Here is a 17061-nt window from a genome sequence, read left to right on the forward strand (position 1 = left end):
CACAAAAAAAAAATCCATACATAAGTTTCCGCTGGACGAGAATATGAGAAAAGTTTGGTAATGCGTTTTGCGAATTGGCAAACCTATAACCAAGTACATGACTGTGCAGTTTACATTTTTCTGAGAACGAGTGTTGATTAAAATATTATTTATATTGTAATATATTTATATTTAATTTACTTTATAGTAACACCTGAAACTACATTGAGAAGCCTGAAGAAAAATGCTGTTCCATCAACTAAATTGCCCCAAAGGTCTCATGAAGTTATTAGTAGCAAACGTAAGGCGTAATTTACAAAATATAACAAGGCCAGTTCGAAAAACTGCCTCACCCTCAACTAAAGATCTCTGCCGACCTTGCAAAAACAAAAATAATTGAGATACTGTAAATTTTACTTTCCGTGTTTCAGACATACTGTAAAACAACAAACATTTAATTTTATTTTTATTCAGGTTTGGAAGTCAATTACCGTATGTATAAACTCGAATCACAAACAAATAAACTTTGAAGAACGTACTCCAACTTTTACTTTGGCAAAACACACGTGTAAACGATTTACATTAAACGTTTTATAGCTTCGAGATCAAATGACAAAATGATTTGTTTTCCCGAAGTGATCGTCCATTATTGAAATCTTGAGCGCCCCCTGTCGGAATTGGCTATCGCGAATGGCGTTGATGTTTATCAGTTCGACCAATGATCAATGAAACAACAGGTACTATTTTGTAAGCAAGGTCACGTCCTTGCCTGGAAGTGCTTTTACTACAAGACATGTAAATTAAAATTTCATTTGTTAGCAGTGCTTATTATACCCAAACGTGTAGTTGTGAGTGTAAGTTATTGGGTTTTCGACAAATTTTGTCGAGTTTGCTGAAATTGTAGATTACATAAGTTAGGTAAATTAGGTGTCCTCGTCTGGGGACACTGGGCGAGAGCCGTCTATATAAAATACAAGTGGATATTTTTGAAATACCTATTTTTATTTCAGTTTGTTATGGAACTAGAACATTTAGCACCAATATCTCCGAAAAGTTTTTATGGAAGGAAGTATCGTCATTTAGGTGCTGCTTTACAAGGAACCGATTCCAGGAAATCAAAAGGTATATTCACTTAGTAGAGAACGATAATCTGGACACCCACGACAAAATGACTAAATTGCGGCCACTAATGCCTTTTTTATTCAAAGATTTCAAAGTTTAAAATTGGTAAACTTTTTTGCATATTTTTTGGGGTCTCAAAATTTGACATTCTAAGCAAAATTCAGCTTGTTCGTATGATTTTTAGAGGTAAAATCTATAACGATTGGACTAGGTAGGTAAGGGACCGGCTCAGAATCACTCCAAGATATTTAGGTTGTTCTGTGTATTTGGAGTTTTTGCTAACTTCCTTTACGTAAATTTCTATTATATATAAATTATTAAATAGGCACAGATTTGGGTTTAAAAAGGATTGAGTCTCAAGGAATCCTGTAGGTAGTACGCAGTCATTGTGTTTAAGGCAGTTTCGAGTTTCTCTTCTATTTTTTCAAAACTTTTCCCTTGAGCACATATTGCAAGATCGTCAGCATATAGTAAGTCCTTGGTTTCAGTCGGCGTGTGTTGGTCGTTTCTATATAAATATTGAAACCATTGCATCAAAACACTTCCCTGTGAGAGTCCGGTCTTTTGAATTCTCCACCTACTTATTTTGCCCTCCAGCATGACGAAAAAACGTCTGTTTTGCAGCAAAGAATGCACGACCTTAACTAGATGGTGGTCATTGAGGTTATCGTACAATTTGTGGAGGAATGTCTTGTGCTTTACTCTGTTATAAGCTGCTGTCAGATTGACGTAAGCAGCCCCTGTTATATATAAGTTTTCCTTCGAATCCCTCTTCAATTTGTTCTGTTCTGTGTGAGGACTGGTCTGGTACACGATTTGCCCGGTCTGAATCCTCCTTGTTGTGGAAAGGGGTGCTTGTCAATATTTTTTTTCTATTCTGGCCACGATAAGTCTCTTATATTGTTTGAAAAAGTGATAAAACAGAGAAATAGATCTGTAGTTACTGGGATTTTCTTGGCCCTTCCCTGGTTTTAACAAGGCTATTATTTTAGATTTTATCCATGATTTTGGAATTTCTCAATCTTTAAAGCACGTGGTATAAAGCTGCAAGGTCCATTTATTGTTCCTTGGCCTAGGTGCTTGATTTGTTCACTCAATATATCATCCACACCTACAGCTTTCCTTTTTTTGGCCTGTATAAATGAAGTTCCTAGATGATTTGTATCCTAATTCAGTCTCGTTTTATTTTTTGGGTCTTTATATCGGTCCTAAGTTAACCATTTACAAGGAGTTGAGCAGAGACGTGGTTTGATATATCCTTGTAAGGTGGTTTTATGTTGCTTAGGATCACCGCTAAGTTCTTTCCATGCTATTTTGTTACTATGTGCCATGTCCATTTCCCAGTGTTTCGATCCTCTTTTCCTATCTATCTTAACTCAGCTGTTGGAGTAGGGCTGCGCCGCAGTCAATTGTAACTTATTTATTTCATTAGTTCTTTGAACTTGCTTGTGATCAAATGATTTCTGAACATTCAATTATCTTAAAATAAGTACACCAAACTCTTAGACTGTGTACATATTGATTCATAATAATTTTCAAATCCTATTGCCAGCTAGCGGTGTTTCTTAAATCTTCAAACGCGCCTACCTAATGTTATCTTTAGATCTTTGCATATAAGTTGGCAAGCAACGGTTCGTGTTGATTACATGATCTCCTATAGACAGCAAACTACCTTAATTATTTCAAGAAATTTTAAAAATGCCCTAAAAAAGTGACACCACTGAAAAAAATTCATATTTTGGGTTTAATTGTAGTTACAATTGGATTTAATTTAATTGTTTGATTTCAGAAAACTACAGTTTTAACCAGTAGCTATGATTTTACGATGGTAACATATCTTATTTATTATCATTTATATTGTAATTTACTCCGGTTTTTAAAAACGCTTAAAAAAGTCGGTGCCAAGAATCAGGTATAAGATAAAAAAAATAGAAAAATAAAAAAAAAGTGTCAAAAAGGGAAACATGCACAAAACATCCGACAGATAATAATTACCTGTACACCGTGCTGAAATGAATAAAAACAAAAATTTATTTACACATTGGATAGTTACACAAGTGTTAAAGAGAGTTTAATACAGAAAAAATAGTTGTAAAAAGAGAAATTTCTATCTTAAAATTGCTGGAAAAAAGAATTAAAATAACTTCTACTTTAAGATCACTTACCTTGGGATCGTATCTTCGGTACTGATCTAGACCCAGTCCTAAAATACACAAAAATTATATTAAAATACCATCGAAATTATCTTCAGCATGTTTATTGACTGGAATAATTTAAGGAATAAAATGAACAACAGTCTTGTCGTGATAGTACCATATTATGTTAGGTTGGATTACTTAATGTGAATGTGGTTTTGGATAATAAACATAAAGAATATACAAAAATATGCTAGCTTTGGCAATTTTGCCATATATGGCTTTGGTTTTTTCTAGGGCTGCTTTGATCTGATTACTTCGCTTTAACTGGTGATATTTTCTTGGTATCTACTGAAGTCGGAATTGCGATGGAAGATGATTAGGTACTAAGTACTTTTGAACTGTTTTGATGCTGTTTTTGGCGTTGTTACTTTCTTTTTTCCTGAACTAGGCTTTGACAATGATGACATTTTAACTTGAAAGATTCTGAAGCTCTTTTTCTTTACCATTTATACGACCCCGTAGCAACAGTATTTTTTAAATGAACGGTACAATCAAGATATACTTATTTATCGTATCACGAGAAGATCTTCCCTTTCATAAGAATTTTTAAAGCATTAATATTGTTTAAGGCGCTAGAAAATGGGACCGTTTTACCTTGGATATTTTGCCTTCCTTTTTCTTCGATCGTGATGAATACGTTTGTGATGTTTCAGATGCCGATTGAAAACTAATATTGTTAACATATCTTGGAAAGAGACAAATAAGAAAGATATGATTAATATTAAGAATAGACGACATTTGACAAGTTACGAGGTCAAGATAATATTAAAATGCCAATCAAGTTCCAATATATTTATACCTCGTGACTTATTTAATAAATTTGTTGACATAGCTATTTTTAAAGGCTCTCGTCATTCATCATGTTTTAGCATGTTTTTTAAGATCGTCACTTCATTTCATCTGAGGCTTTGTTCCTTCTCTTTTGTATTCTTTTCACGGTCGCTAATGCATTATCCGCCCATTCCAACTCTCATTATTTTGTCGAGTGGTATGACCTATACATTTCCATTTACGTTTTACTACTTGATGTGTACTTAATGTCTCCTACTTTGGTTATTTCTCTAATACGGTATTTCCAGTTGTTTATAACTGCCGCTACCTTCCTTCTTTCAATGAATGCCTCCACTCATTTCTTTTCTACTATTCTCCTTCTCTGAAGGCCTCGATTCTGTGACCTCTTTCACTTCGTCCCTCAATGATTCGTGGTCTGCCTCTTTTATTTTTGCCATTGGGCTCAATTTCGAAATGTTTGCTATCCATCTCGTTTGATCTGCTCTTCTTATGTGTCCATAGTAAATTCAACGTTTTTTTTTCAATGTATACTTAGTACGCCTTATTCCAATGTCCATCTTTCTTTTTATGACCGTCCAATTTTGTTACCCTATAGCTTCCCATGAAATCTTTTTGGGTTGCTGCAATTTTTTCTTGTTTCTCTTGTTTATTACCAACTTCTCCGCTCCATATACTGTGTACCATAATGTTATAAATATTTTTTTGCATTTTTGATAATCTGTCTATAATTTCAGAGTACCTCGCCCATTTGTTTGATACACATTCTTGTTTCCGTCAATCTGGCGTTCATTTCCTCTTCAGTGGTTTGGTTTTTTCAAAAGTATGAATTATACTTAGATACTTTTTACAATGTTCTTAATTTCCCGTATTTGCTTCCACTTCTCGGATTTTGCTGATCCTTGTTCTGTTATAAGATACTCGATCTTGCCGAATAGGTTTATTTCTAGTCAGTTTTTGCGTATTGTTGTTACAGTTTTCGGAACATATACCCTAGATTCTTTTTTGTTTTGTGGCTTTGGTTTAGAACCTTTAGCCACGTAACTTCTACAGGATTGTACATGGAGGACACTTTTCACGCCAGGGATTCATCAGAGCGACTTTATTATAACACACCAGACATAAACCAGGGTTAGATAGGTGGGCAACAATATAGGTACACATATAAAGGAAAAATCCATTCAAACCGATCAATGTTTCAATCCCACCTTTAATTTAATTATTTGCAGAAATATCATAATATAAGCTAGATCCTCTTCGTCCTTAGCAGTTAAAACTTGGTCATTTGCGAAACTTAATGTGTATAAGAAGGTATCTCTGATTGATATTCCCATACCTTTACATTTTCTTGTCCATGGTTTTAGAAATTGTTTTAGAAAAAATTTTAATAGCACCTGAGACGAAGAACATTCTTGTAGTCAGCCTTTTGTAGTGTTGCATTCCTTAATTGTACAATTACCATGTTGTTGGAGTAGAGATTTTTTACACTTTCTATTAAACCATATGGGATTCAAATATCTTCCATACTTGTTTACTGGGAATTGTGCCTTATTTAAGTCGATGAAGGGTATGAGGCTGGAAAGATATTTGTCTCAAGTTGGTCATTCATAATTATATATGTATTTTTTAATTTGTTAATTTCCATAGATTCTAATAAATGTCTTAAGGCCTTTATTATTTTGAATATGAAAAATTTGAAATTGGTCATTAAAAGAATGATTATAGTCTAGAAGGTGAAGTGCGTGCGTAGAATTTGTTTTCCTTTATTGAAAACCCTTTTGTGTTCTGCTATACGTTTGGTATACATCGGACATCGGCCAAACTGGTAGAACTTTTAACAAACTTATAGCAGAACACAAAAGGGCTTTCAATAATAGAAAAAACAGATTTTACGTAGGCACTTCACCTTCTAGACCATTCTTTTAATGATCAATTTCAAATTCTGCCCATTTAATATAAAGAACTTAACCTATATTTATTATTTACCTATATCTATTATTATTATTAACCTATATCTATTAGAAACTATGGAAATTAACAAATTAAAAAATACAGATATAATTCTGAATGACAAACTTAAGACAAACATTTCTCCCCTCCTCAACTTATTCAGTTGAAGACTATAAAGTTTAAACGCATACCAAAAATAGATCACTTGAGAAATGCACTCTGCCGAAATAGCTGTAGTGATAATAAATTATAATACATTTTTATGAAAGTGTTGAAAACAGAAGTTTTCAGTGATTCAAATTATCAAAATATCAAATGACTTGCTCACAGATATTATGATACTACTACCGGAGAAATACTAAAGAAAACCGGAAGGTAAAGTCGAGGGCGATCACCAAGCCGATGATGATGAAGTTGAAAATTACTAAACGTCAATGTAGTGAGTTCAGCACAAGTAGGAACAGATGGAAAAACCGGGTAGAAAGAAGAAAACGCCCAAGAAGAACCTCAACGTTCATAATCACTACACATCTGATAAGATGTTCATTTTGGAAGAGAGATAAAAATTCTTCTTCTTAGAGGGCCGTCTCCCTACGGAGGTTGTCAATCATAATGGCTATTTTTATTTTTGAACTTGCTGCTCTAAACAAATCAATCGATCTGAATTAATACCAATCAGGTAGATTATTTAACCAAGAATTCTGCCTTCGGACAACAAATCTTCCTTGAATTATGAGTCTCAAAATTTCATATTTTGGTGCTCTCATCACGTGGCTTAGGTATTCCAGTTTTCTTGTTTGTATAGTGGTGATTAGTTCTGTTTCTTTGCCAACCCTCTCAAGTACTTCTTTATTTGTATAATTTATGATATGATGATTTCAGTCCATGATATTTTTAATTCGAAGTTCGAAAGGCTCGATTATTTTTAAATTGAATTTTTTTAATGTTCAAGTCTCAGCTCCATATAATAATGTTGAAAATATATCTGCACGTTAAGAGTGGCTTCATTCGTATAAATGCTGATCTGGCAATCTATATTCGCCTGTTTATTTCTGCGGTATGATCATTGGTTTCATTGATCAAAGTTCCCAAGTACTGATATTTTTCTACTTGTTCTATCACGTTACCATTTATTGTCAATATTTGGTGTATATTTTGTTTTTTTTTGTAATTAGCTATATATAGTTTTTTTAGCGTTAATAATTACTCCCATCACAGCATTATTATTTAGTTAATGGTAATTTTCGCTTTCATATTATTCAGCATATTTTTAAAAATTTCTTCAGAATATAAGTCAAGACATCTTGAAATTTCTTCATCAGAGATAACAATACAACATGTTAAATTCAAAATTGAAAAGCCTTGAAAGATAACGTATATTGCTTATGGAGATAAAAAGACGTTTTTCGTTATATTGCATGCTTTGATCAATTAATTGGTCCTTCGAGTGTTTAAGACAGCAATGTTGAAATACGACAAAAAACAACTTAGGTACTATAATACTAACCACAAACTATTCCAGTCAATAAACCTGAGTTTCTACTATAAAACAGCATAAGTCCATGCATAACGAAAAAAAATTGCTTAAATCTTAATTTCAAGTTACTATTTTCTAAAAGTACACACACGCTCAAATATATAAAAGGGAAATGTAACGATACAAATATAATTAGAGAGTTGTTCGGGACTTAAATCATTTACAAATATTCATTAGGATGTATTAGAGTATCTTTCTCCTTTTTTGTGTTCTCATTTGTTATCTAACGTTAAAATCTTTTTTTTTTGGGACTTGTCACTGCTAGTACCTCTTTTCTGATTAATCGCAATACCGTACATTGTTTTTAATATGAATAAAATGCTAATGTATTTCGGCTTTGTGTTTTAACTAATACATTATTGTATATCAACTTTATTTGTTAGCTGACGAAAGTCAAATTATTAAAATGCTAAGTGATTTGGCAAACGTCCGTAATCGATCTCCCTTTGTAATTCCTCAAGTTGGAGCATACAGATTGCGGATTCAGTTATTTCTGTAGGATTATATCTTCTAAAAGCCTTTAAAGCGTGTAGGACAAATACTTCAACATTTCTTTGACTTTGACATGATACTCTATGATGTTGGTATTATATTTTGTCTTTACATTATTAGGACATAAATAAAAGCAGTCAAGTGATTATTTAAAAATTGTAGATATAATACTACTTGTTGCTATATGGCATACAGTCTCAAAAACAAAGTATGATTCAACAACCTTGTTTTAATAAATGTCACACTCTTCTTCTTCTTTAGTCTTGTTGAGTCCAACATTGAACATAAGTCTTCCATTTCTGTTGTTCTCAGCCACGTTTTACCTGCTGTTATTTTTAGGTCATCGTGCCATCTGGTTATAGATCTCACTCTTTTTTTCACCTAGATCTCCATTTTATGATTTTTCAAATTCCATGTCTTGTCTTTTATTCTTCCAATGTGTCCTGCATAGTAATTTTGTGATTCCTTCTATTCTGACCTTGTTCAGGTATTTGAAATTTTTTTCCATCGCTAAGTCGAACAACTAGTCGAAATAGATCTCCATTTTATGATTTTTCAAATTCCATGTCTTGTCTTTTATTCTTCCAATGTGTCCTGCGTAGTAATTTTGTGATTCCTTCTGTTCTGACCTAGTTCAGGTATTTGAAATTTTTTTCCATCGCTAAGTCGAACAACTAGTCGAAATAGATCTCCATTTTATGATTTTTCAAATTCCATGTCTTGTCTTTTATTCTTCCAATGTGTCCTGCATAGTAATTTTGTGATTCCTTCTATTCTGACCTTGTTCAGGTATTTGAAATTTTTTTCCATCGCTAAGTCGAACAACTAGTCGAAATAGATCTCCATTTTATGATTTTTCAAATTCCATGTCTTGTCTTTTATTCTTCCAATGTGTCCTGCGTAGTAATTTTGTGATTCCTTCTGTTCTGACCTAGTTCAGGTATTTGAAATTTTTTTTCCATCGCTAAGTCGAGCAACTAGTCGAAATAATGTCTCTTTGTCGAATACCCACCTCTTCTTATTGAGAATGGTTTGGTATTTTCGTTAATGTGTACTTGTGAAGTTTGTCATAGGTAATGTTGACGACAAGTTTCATATTTGCAGTCGACGAAGTCGAACGCTTTTTTGTAGTCGGCAAAAGCCACATGTAGTGGTAGATTTATTTTGTCAATTTTTCGATAAGGATTTTGGCTGGTAGAAGATGGTCACAGGTGTTGTATCCCTTTCTGAATGCGGCTGTTCTACTAGTTGGTAGAATTCGAGTTTATTTTTGAATCTGTTTGTGATAATTTTTGTAAGTAATTTACAGATTTGGGATGTAAATGGCGTGTAGTTGTTTAATAATGTGCAATCTCCCTTTTTATGTGTTGGCCTCTGAACAATTTTTTAAGTTTTGATGTTAAATCAGGAATGTACGGTAGTGACGGAGCGTCCAAAAGAAGTTAATTTTGTTGGACTATTTGTTGTTGCATTGTTTAGTGAATGGTTTGTCAATATGGCTTGTGCTATTTGTTGATTTTGACTTGCGGTTGCGGATGTGGTTGTTTAATAATCCATTTGGATTTGAATTTTTTATCAATATTTTCTTTAATTTTCTTAGTCCACACTCTATGTATGTTGGAAGTGACAACTTTTTGACTCTGTGACTAAGCTACACTTCATTTAATTTACTTACCGTTGCACGTCATTCGCGTCATAGCCCGTGAGGTCACATGATACAAACACGAAATATTTAGGCGGTAGGTGTGTTCTTTTTTAGAATCACTTTGCCGAGTACACTGGCATTACACCCACTAGACATATTTTATTATATACGCGTAGAAATAATATTTAAAGATTTCTATTAATGATAACTTAAAGAAATACACAATAATATGTTTCATTTAATTTGTATAAATACATTATAAAGCGTTTTTATGAAAAACATTTGTTCGGAACACACTGTAACTGTAATCGAACGAAGGTGATATTTTGGCATAAATTGGTAACACTTATTTGACAGTTGCGGTGTTGACACTTTTTATTTTACATTTTACATAAAATAAAATAAATATCTATGTATTCCATTTTACATCTTTATACGACGCAAACAAGCGGCTCAAATTGTTTTTAACAAGATTGTTTTTTAACTCTTGTTTTGTTTCTATTTATTTACATTAAATATTAATTTGTTTTGTTGTATAATCCACTTTTGCAATAATTATTTGACCTATTTGATTTAAAATGGATTCAGAATTTTTTTATACTTTGGCAACTATGTCAACTTCAATCTCTGTCAATGATAATGACGTGCAACGGTAAGTAAATTAAATGGACTGTATAAATAATTATGCTCTTTACTATAGTATTGTAAATTCGCTTTTTATTCTCGTTGTTTATTTCTGTCCAGTGTTGCTTAATCGAGTGTACTGTTGTTATTTTCATACCCCTGTACAGAGATCCATGTTTATTTTTCTGACCGCTTGATAGTTATAAATTGTGTCAAAAGAACAAGCCAGCGGACCTTCTTCAATAAAAAATGACATGATCGTTTACATTTCATCTTTTCTCCTTGCTTTATAGCATTTTCTTCTTTCATTATAACTGACTATTAAAGGTCTGGACTTTTAGATGTATTAATTAAGTTGAAGAGATTTTTAAGGCCCACCATCTCAGAAGATTTATGGGCATATGTAGTTCATTATAATATTGCTTTCCCTATTCTCGCTTTTATGGCTCAATTTAGATCAATAGTACTTCTAGAACTTTTTATTTTAGATTGAATGACACTAGTAACTTGAAATTAAGGTTTATAGGCCTTGAGAGATTAAGATATTTTAATTTTATCAGTAAGCAAGCATATCTAAATATATCTACGGTCTCCAACCAAAAGCAAAAGACATAAAGGTACTTTTTTTTAAAACATTCTATCATTATAGACGTTTACATTGTACAATAGCACGATGCGTTCTGAAAGAAACAAAATATTACTTCTTCGGGTTTTCTGTTATATAACTACAAATTTAATAAGTACCTACTGATAAAACAGGTATAAATATATCTAAAAAATAGGTTCCTAAAAACAATAAGAAAATAAAAGTATACAGTGCATATCAAAAATGATAAGGAAGCTTCTCTAAATATAAATATAAATTACGTCGCGAAGGCTACAAGCTAAACAATGAATAATACTTTGTTACAATTGCAAATTCATAATTATTACAAATGATACATTATTGACATTGAAATCATTTTAAAATTGTAATTTATTACGTACTGTACTTTTGTACTAAATAAAACACCATAGAAATCAATTTATTTTATGATTTACCTTACCTTGTTTCACTTTCTAATAAATGCTAAATCAAACGGGAAATAAAAAATCAGTAAAGCATTTTTATATGAAAAATGCTTGCACGTCACAATTTATATAAAGTGACGTCACTTATATTGAAAATTTCCAGAACGTCAACAGAGTTCAAATTTTCCTAAAACAGCTAATAATTCGGAACTGCTCGATCTTTCATAGGCGTCAGCATGGTATAATAATCAGAAAAATGTAATCATCATTATATTCGGAATTTTAGAATTATATTGATTAAATAACCAAAAACATTTGTTATTATTAATAATATAAATTTTATGAAATAACTCTTTAAGTCTAATATTCCACAAAATAATAATTTTAATTAAATAGATTAGACAATTGTACGCAACTGATACGGGAATACTTCAAATTTTATTGACATTTCAGCGTGTGGGAAAATTGTTTGAAGTGTTGCCGCTTTTTTAGAGATAAGAATTTTGTTTGTTTTGATTTCTTACACAATTTGATCATAATATAATATATATTAATAAATTTTATTTATAAATACATATTAAATTTAGATTAACAGCTTTAAAAACTAATTATTGTTGTGTATTGTGATCGTGCTATGCCAAAACAAATAAATAGTCTGTAGAAAGCTGTTTCATATAAGATATATTATTTTGAACAAGAAATATGGCGGGTCGTTTTTACAATTAAAGCCCTAAAACTAGAGGTAAGTTTAAAATTTAGAATATATAATTTTGTATTAAAATGTTTTCTTATGTATTTTGGTGTGTTGCAGTAGTCTTAAAACTAAGCGCATTTACTGTTAATATAATAGTTTGACAAATGGTTGACATTTTAAAAATTCCTCACTTACTAACTATTCTGATGTTTTGGCGACGCTGTGAGGTTCTGACGTCGTAAATCTTGAATGACGTGCAAGCATTTTTATATGAAAAATGCTATATATATATATATATATATATATATATATATATATAAATATATATATATATATATATATATATATATATATATATATATAAATATATATATATATATATACAGATATATATATATATATATATATATATATATATATATATATATATATATATATATATATATATATACAAACAACACAGTTTATTAGGGCTGCAGTCAGAAAATTGGCCGGGATGATAATGAAACACTCTTATGACTTTTTGTCTAGCTTTCGGAATGGTTTTATTCCTTTTTCAAGACATAGTCGTTGAGATTATTTATAAAAGCATAGACACTCAACATTATTAACACACATATAAAATATAAAATAGTGGACAAAATACATTTTAAAATTCTTTAAAATTTAAGTACAGATAGTAAAAATCTGTCATCAAAATGCATTTAACAAAGAAGGCCATGGAATTGAAATGTCATCAGTTGTCGAAACGAGATATTGTTAATATTTATCGAGATCAAAACATAAGCAAATCGACAATTTATCGCACAATCAGAGAATGTGAAGAAGGGATACCATGTGTTAACTTGAGTAAAAGTGGCCGACCGCGGATTTTGAACCATATAAGAGAGACAAGACTGATTGAAGCAGCTAAGAACAAAATTGAGGTCTCACAGCGAAAACTAGCCAGAAGATTTCGTGTTGGAAAGACTACAGTATACAGGACCCTATCGAGTAACAATATTATCTACCGGAAAAGAAGGAAAGCTCCAAAATACACAGAGGATCAATTAGAGAGGATTACGAGATGTTGCCGCGCGTTAAGGCGAGTGCATTTCGAAAATTTTCCCAAACTTTAGGACCATACGTTAATAGCGCAACAGCTGCAGTTAGAATATATTATGGCAACACAAATACATTTCCCTTCGAGATGGTTATTAGGCAAGGAGACACCATCTCTCCTAAACTATTCACCGCTTTTTTGCATAACAAACAATAATTGGAAAAATATTGGAGTCAACATAAATGGAAAGTTTCTGAACAACTTGAGGTTTGCAGACTACATAGTCCTTACTGCAGACCATGAAGATCATGCATGTCAACTTTATTAAGACCTTACACACATTCACAAATACATGGAGTCACAAACACAGAATGCAAATCTACACCATGCTCAATCAGCCAATCTTCAGTCAGCCGCATAACAACTGGCTTATCGTACGATGAGAATTATGCTGCTACTACTCCAATCTCCAATTTCGAAGTGTAACTCTGGGGAATTATAGCTTTAGTATAGTCAAAGAAAGACCTACAATAAACCAACTGCCTAAAATACGACCGGTGTAGAACAGACAGCATCCAGAGAAGAAAAAAAATTCGAACGATAAAAATTATTTTTAAATGAAGTAGATATTTGTATACTTAATTTTAAAAAAATTATTATTGTTCGAATTTTTTTTCTCTGGAAGCTGTCTGTTCTACACCGGTCGTATTTCAGGCAGTTGGTTTATTGTACATTTTTATCATCGGATAATTGGATCATCAAAACATAGTAAATATTATTCATTGTTTATTGCCCATATTCTTTAACAACCAACAAATTGCTAAGTAGTTCTTGGACAAATAAAATTTATTCGTAGACTTTTACGTTTCATCAATATTTTAGCAAGTAATGTAAAATAAAATAAGAGACAATCAATGAAACTACACTCTGCGTCAACCGAAGTGGAACATTATATATTTTTTGTAACATTTTAAAATTAAAATGTTTGTATCAATCAAGCAAGATCTATATTTTATTACATATGAATTAAGATATTGCTCTTTATAAGAACATGAACATAAATGATACTTTATAAAATTATTTATTGTAATAAAAAATAAACGTACAAATACATTTATAAAAAAAGAAAATTGCTAACAATCTATTCTTTTCTAATTCACATTCAATTCATTCAAAATTAAATAAAAAAAAATAATTCTGAAAAGAACCGTTTTACCATTAAAGCTCTTTCTCCTCTGAACATTCTTTGAAGGTAACCTCCTTCGCAGGACTCATACACACACCACCGAATACCACCAGTGATCAACGACAGAATCTGTGCCACCACCCACAAATATACGTCTACGTCCACCACGCCCTGAAGAGATAACATAGACACCTAAAAGAGGACTCACAGAAAATGTATCACGAAGTACACAACCACCACAAACCACAACTACAATGATGGAATTTCTTCTTTTTTATATAATGTTAGTAATAATCTATAATTTTCCAGATTTAACCACCTATTGATCGGTGGTGCCTACTCTAGTCTGATATTCATCCCAGAGAGACATGCTCATTATCAACTTTGCACAAAATCTTGAGATATCGAAACCTACTCTTCCACTAAAGCATTCATTGATTGTTCTAATGTGCCTATTGTTTGTTGAAGTTTTTTAATCCGGTCCCCTAGATAGTCTTAAGTATACCCTACAGGTATCATATCCGTAGAACGTGCAGGCCAAGTCATTCTATGAATATAGCGTTCTTATAAAACTTGACTAACTATCCGAAAACCCTTTGAAGACGACCTCCTCCGCAAGGACTCCGACACCCACCACCGAATACCACCAGTGATCAACGACAGAACCGTTGCTACCACCTACAAACACATACCACGTCCTGAAGAAATGACAAAGACACCTAACAGAGTACTCACAGAAAATGCATCACGAAGTACACAACCACCACACACCTACAATGATGAAATTTCTTCTTTTTTTATATAATATTAGTAATAATCTTTAATTTTCTAGATTTAACCACCTATTGATCGATAGTGCTTACTCTAGTCTGATATTCACCTCACTTCATCTCAGCAAGACATGCTCATTATCAAGTTTACACAAAATCTTGATGACATTGCAACCTACTCCTCCATTAAAGAATTTATTAATTGCTCTGCGATATTGTTTCTTGACGTTGTCTCATCCGGCTCCCAAAATAGTCTCAAATATACTCTTGAGAAATCATATCCAGAGAACATGCAGGCCAATTAATTCTCTGAATATCGTGTTCTTATAAAACTATCCAAAATCGTCGAGGCCCGCTATTATTGTTGAGGAAATGAAACAACCAGTTCATTATATCTTCGTATATTTATTATCGATTTAGCAAAATTATTCAGGAAGAGACAAAATTTTGACTCATCAGTAAAAAACAATTTCACTAATTCTCTAGCAACCATTATAAGTGTTCTCTTGCCCAGTTTCATCTTTCCATTTTATGCTGCACCATTACTCTCGGATATCTGATCGGCTTTCCACTTCTAAAATTAAATGGATGAGGCGTAGCCTAATCATAAAAAGTAAAAAAAAAGGTTGACACTATTTCTTATTCTTTGGGCACCGAATCTCAGTTGCTATCTATTTCTCTCTCCTTCTCCCTCTATCTCTGTTTATGTATTCTTAATAAAATTCGTAATTTATTTCAACTCACACGTCCTAACGACATTTAAAACTTTTAATAAAACTTTAAAAATATGAATTTGACAAAATTATTAACAAATTTCATATAAATACTTATAGCGTTCCACTTCAATTGACGCGCATTGTGAATTGATATGGGGAGGGAAAATATAATAAAGGTTTTTGATTAATTTACCCATAAGTTTAAAGACAAAGATACGGCTGGAACCATACAATGATTAATGAATTGCTTATTACCAGTGGTGGTTGGCGAGGGAGACGCCGCCCGCCTTAGAAAAATGATGTACAAACAATTAATTGTATTTCATATTCACACTTTTAAACGTCTGCACTACATTTGGGATTGATTTCATAACAGAGATATAACTTAACATTTAATTGGTTAAGTATTGCGGGTAAATATATAATTGTTTTGTGTTGATGAAGTTAAGTTTAAGTGCTAAGAAACATCAATGAGGGCGTGTGAATTAATGAAACTAAACTTTAGTTCTTTGAGTTTTTTTGGCGGGAAAATACATGATCGATTTTGGGATTTTTCAAATCCGGAAAGTCAAGATGCTGTTGGGATATCGACCTGTATTTCAGAACAACTTAATCATATTTTAAAAGACTCGCCCGAGAAATTAATTGCACATATTTACGACGGTGCTGCTGTAATGCGTGGACAGTTGCGAGGTGGGGGGTTAATATTAGAATACGAGAAATTTACAAAAATGCACTTTATATATCGTTCTTCTTTTAAAAGTGACTATCTTCTTGTAATGTTGGCGACCATATTAACCCCTCTTATATTATTCACAGCAGCTCAAAATAGATCTGTTGATGTTAGACCAGTCCATTTCAGAAACAGCCTAGGCTCTGTACGGAAATTATGGAAGAATCGCGGGGACCAAAGAAATATGCACAAAACGAGGGGAATTTGAATTTTTGCTTTTAAAAATCATCTACTTGTTGCTAAGTTGTTTCAAAGAGAAAGCCATGAACATTATAGAAGGAAACTACCTTTAGAAGACATTGCTATCTTCTGCAATAAATTTTCAATGGTTGTCAGAAATAACACAAAAAAAAACGAAAATGTAATCGGTTGCATACGTATTTTAAATTTAATAGTGGCATAGGTTTGGATTCAACATTTTGTAAAATAAGTAAAGTTTTGACCATTTTAATAACGATGCCAATCGCAACTGCAGAAACTGAAAGATATTTCTCTACTTTGAAATTGATCAAGACGTTTCTAAGGAATACAATGTCAGAAGAAATTTCTGACTTTATCGAAAAGGTTCATTTT

The 17061-nt window shown here is 32.1% G+C and overlaps 1 protein-coding gene across 2 annotated transcripts in view; it reads right to left on the reverse strand.

Annotated features, from left to right (window-relative positions):
- The window catches only part of MICU1 (Mitochondrial calcium uptake 1), a 77804-nt gene that overhangs the window by 24564 nt on the left and 36179 nt on the right, over positions 1 to 17061 (reverse strand). For both annotated transcript variants that reach the window (XM_072520389.1, XM_072520390.1), the window contains exon 4: positions 3267 to 3304. In XM_072520389.1, the coding sequence (XP_072376490.1) occupies positions 3267 to 3304 (38 nt within the window). The remainder of the gene's footprint in view (positions 1 to 3266; positions 3305 to 17061) is intronic.

The sequence above is a fragment of the Diabrotica undecimpunctata genome, chromosome 1, assembly GCF_040954645.1.
Source record: "Diabrotica undecimpunctata isolate CICGRU chromosome 1, icDiaUnde3, whole genome shotgun sequence".
Lineage (NCBI taxonomy): Eukaryota > Metazoa > Arthropoda > Insecta > Coleoptera > Chrysomelidae > Diabrotica > Diabrotica undecimpunctata.